The following is a 4189-nucleotide window of genomic DNA, read 5'->3' on the forward strand; positions in this document are numbered from 1 at the left end:
TCCTATATGATTGTGATTGATTAAAGAACAGACAAAACATATTATATTAAAAATTAATTTTAAAAAGTGACTAATGGAATTATTAAAATTTTTCAAAAATTTAACACATTAATATCTGACAATTGAACAAATCATTTAATTTTCATTTATAGTAGAAAATAAATATCAAACCAATCTCAGCTGCTACCATAAATAATACCATTATAAATAAGCAAAAACTTGTTGAATGCTGAACAGGACCAAATTTGAAATATTTAAATATTCTCTTTCAAAATGTGTACACACTAGTTAATATGCAGTTTTGACCATCCCTGATAGCAATTCGAAATTAAAGTAGTTACATAGAAATAGAATAAAAATGGAACATTTTTTGTTCATATGATACATGATAAAATACATAATTGCATGCAACAATTTACAAAAAGGCACTTAATAAAAATGTGAAGAAAAATCATATAATATTGCGTATACTGATTCAGGTTTTGTAAAGTGCATTAAGCAGGTTTCAAATTCATGTATAAAATACTAGTTCACAGTAAACTACGATTTCAACACTTCAAAAATTATGCTGCATTTCATGAAATTAAAATCGAAAAAAATTTAGTCGAAAATACGAGAACTGTACAAAGTAGAAAAGTTCAAGTCACACATAGTATTGATTTGATCAATGGTATCCTGAGGTAAAATACAATGGCAGTGCAGTTCTGTAAGTTTATCACACCTTGACGCTAACTGCAGAAGAGCTGGAGGCAATGCTTCATTAGCCTTGTCATTTGGATCTAAACTTGTATAGCAGCTAAGCGAACGCAGTGTAGTGTTGCACACATCGGCAATGTGTTGAACTTCTTCATCAAGCCAGCAATATATGTGAAGATCGATTTTTGTCACAGGAATTGGGTGGCACAATATTGGATTGATCATATGACGTGGCATTGTACTATGAAACTTCATGATTAGCTCTAAGTCAGGATTAGATTTCTTCAATGATGCCCAAGCATCAGACGATACCATACTTGTATATTTATCACTTCTATTGCACATGAGTGAAAGAACATTTAGAGTTGCTCTACCAACATTATTTGATAACACATCTATGACATCATCAGTGATACAATGAAAAAATGCATACAACTCTTCAATCCTTTTGCATGATTTTACCAATTTCAATACACCTTCAGCTGTTATGTTATCCACAAGACAGTAATTTTGAATATGAACCACTCGTAGGCCCAAGTGCAATTCTGATAATATATTTAACATGCTATCATCTAGTGCAATATTCATCCGTGATAGATCGATTACTCTGAGATCGAAAGCGACGTCCTTGTCTTTGATTGATCTCAATAAATCCTTGACTTTATCTAAAATATAATTTCCATTGAAACATAATGGATTCTCACCAGTGAATCCAAACTTGAATCTAGTTAATTTCCATAATTCAACTTCAATTAAACTATCCACCACAGCAACGGCTCGTTTGCGACTAACTTCCTGAGATTGGTTAACAAGAAGTTCAACATCCTTCAATTCGTTATTGTATCGTTCCGCACAAACTAATGCTTTTCCTTCTGCATCGTTGTTCGTATCAAATTTGAAAACAAAATGGCTCCAAAGTTGTGAGTCATGGAATACTTCTGCCCATGACTTGCAGACAAGACTAAGTGTCAATCGATCATTTTGTGACAGACAAGAGAAAATTTGAACAAGAATATGGTGAGGTAATGTCAACCATATTTCATCATCCATCAGATATAGTATTTACCACTGTACAATAAGAACAATGTTTAATTTAGGCTATTACCATACTGTATTATACTATTTTGGTACCTGTACTGGCAGTGCTAACAATACTCACAATTCAGCAGTTGGAATTACTGATTAACCAATACCAATAACACTATCCAACGACTGTATGGCAAGACGAACATGCATGTACACAGTCAGACAGTACACAATTGATTAACAGCAAGCTGTAAGCAATCCTTGAAAGTGGGTTCAATTCCAATGCAAACATTATACTGTTATAAGTCATAACTATAGTCTATACCAGGGTAGTCTAAGGTTGTCCGCTTCGCGGGCCACAAAATTATTTTTCCTTGTTCACGGGCCACAATAGTGTCAAGAATAGGTAAACAGTGCAATGCAAAACAAACACTTTTATCATTCAAATAGATACGGTAGTTATCAGACATAGCCATCCCAAGCTGATACAATCCGCATTCGATTTTCAGTTTCTATGATGCCTATATTGTTAGCATATATTCCCGACCTAAAAGATAGAAAGCCAGATAATAATTCAGACTGCCAAGCAAATCATTCAACTTCGCTAGTTGCATCAGCTAGCCATAACACTAGTCAATTCAATGACATTATTGATGTAACAATATGTCAAAAGATTTTTCTGATTAATTTTATTAGTGACGCGGGCCACAGATAATAAAGCGGCGGGCCACATGTGGCCCGCGGGCCTGGTTTTGGACCACCCTGGTCTAGATATACTGTAGGGTACCGTACCATGAAGAGTGAGATATAGCGGTAATCTTTAAAGTGACCTGCTGTGTCTGAAACAAGCCTAAGATAGTCCCACATCGGACATCATCACATTTCTGTATTTGTAGGATATCGACAGATAGCCTAGTACCGGTACCGGTAGTCTGATAGTCTGCAGGCCTATTTCTGCAGCTCTGTATTTTTAGCAAAATCGTATATCCAGATACTGGTGATATATGTGCAACGTTTTACCGTACGGTACCTATCAGATGTTTTACAATCTGCCAGTTTAGTTCTACTATTTCATTGGATGACTATTCCTCATTTTATACAAGTATGGCAAATAGCAAAGTGGAACTATTTTGGCAGCGAACATCGCGCTGCACGACGACTCCAAAAAAGGATAAAAATGATGATCGAGGCTGAGGCTAACACGAATGACGTCATTCATAACTTCTACACCACTGCCGCAAAACAACAACTATAATTACATGTCTCGTTCTGCCCTCAAGAATTCCTAAACAGAACAACTTTTGGGCACGAAATGTACATTCGGCCCGTTTTGCTAAGCTGCTAATAGTTTACTAAAATTTGTGCTGTTTTACTTTTAAATAAAGCGAATCACTTTTGTTATTCCGTCATGCTTGTCCAACGATAAGGAGATAAATGGACAACTGCGGCTACACCACGAGAGAGAGAGAGAGAGTTTATTTCATTTTGTCAAACCAATGACATTAAACAACATGATAGGCAACTCTGACGTCACTCCATAAGACTACAGGCAAATCATTGTATTTCATGATACGCTCCAATGCACATATTTCTCGTCGCCTTTCGCGTCCGTTTTCCGCTCGCTTTTGCTACTCGGCGTCTTTTTTACGTGTAGTACCTGCCTTTTTGCGCCTGTAACGAAACAAAATAATCTCTATATCTAAGAAGTTTTGCTTACTTGGAAAGCTGGAATAACAGGCAAGCTGTAAAGAGCAATTCTGGACATCATAGACGTTTTTTTCTATCAGAGAAGATTACAAACGCGATAGCGGAAAGATTTGTGTGGAACATTTTGCAGATAATGACAAAGTTCAAAGTTAGTAATTTTAATGTTTGCGCTTAATCATTGAAATTTCATTTAAAGAGGGTGTCATACAAAACTGTGCTGCGATACAATTCCATAACACAAAGTTTGCACCTATCGAACTTGCTTTCGTAGGTGAATTTATTAGACATATTACATATTCAGTTAATCGTAGGTAACATTGCTGGTACATAATGCATCGTAGATAGGTTTGTTTAAATTTAAGAATTTACCTCATAGCCCACTAATTAATATTATCTTCTATGCAGGAGGTTGCAGGGCTGAATTCAACTTGCAGCCTTACCGATCACCTGACGATGCTCATTTAGTTTGGCTCGAGCAAGTCTTCTTGAAATGCTTGTGTGGATAGAAACTACCTATATTTTTTGACTTCCTCCGATTTTAGACAAATTTATTCTGAGGGATTTCGCATATAATTCTCACTGATTGTTGGCTGTTTATAATTCCTATTGATTGTGAATTCTGATTATAACAATGAGTTGAAAATTTTTTTACCTAATTTACTGGCACCTTTTTCTTGTCAATACTCCAAGCTGAGGTAATAAACATGACAATACATTTATGTCATCTGGAAGCAAAATATGCACACTAATTAATAGTTTG

At 35.5% G+C, this 4189-nt stretch overlaps 1 protein-coding gene across 1 annotated transcript; it reads right to left on the reverse strand.

The window, feature by feature from the left end:
* Nucleotides 1-2399, reverse strand: LOC120340541 (F-box/LRR-repeat protein 8-like). Its single transcript, XM_039408825.2, has one exon. It carries the CDS (start codon nucleotides 1744-1746, stop codon nucleotides 601-603), a length of 1146 nt encoding a protein of 381 aa, XP_039264759.2. The 5' UTR covers nucleotides 1747-2399; the 3' UTR covers nucleotides 1-600.
* Nucleotides 2400-4189: the final 1790 nt, after the last annotated feature.

Source organism: Styela clava, chromosome 14 (genome assembly GCF_964204865.1).
Source record: "Styela clava chromosome 14, kaStyClav1.hap1.2, whole genome shotgun sequence".
In the NCBI taxonomy this organism is placed as follows: domain Eukaryota; kingdom Metazoa; phylum Chordata; class Ascidiacea; order Stolidobranchia; family Styelidae; genus Styela; species Styela clava.

Excerpts from the sequence above, each read along its gene's own strand:
- LOC120340541 (XM_039408825.2), bottom strand. The coding sequence starts at position 1,746 with ATGGATGATGAAATATGGTTGACATTACCTCACCATATTCTTGTTCAA.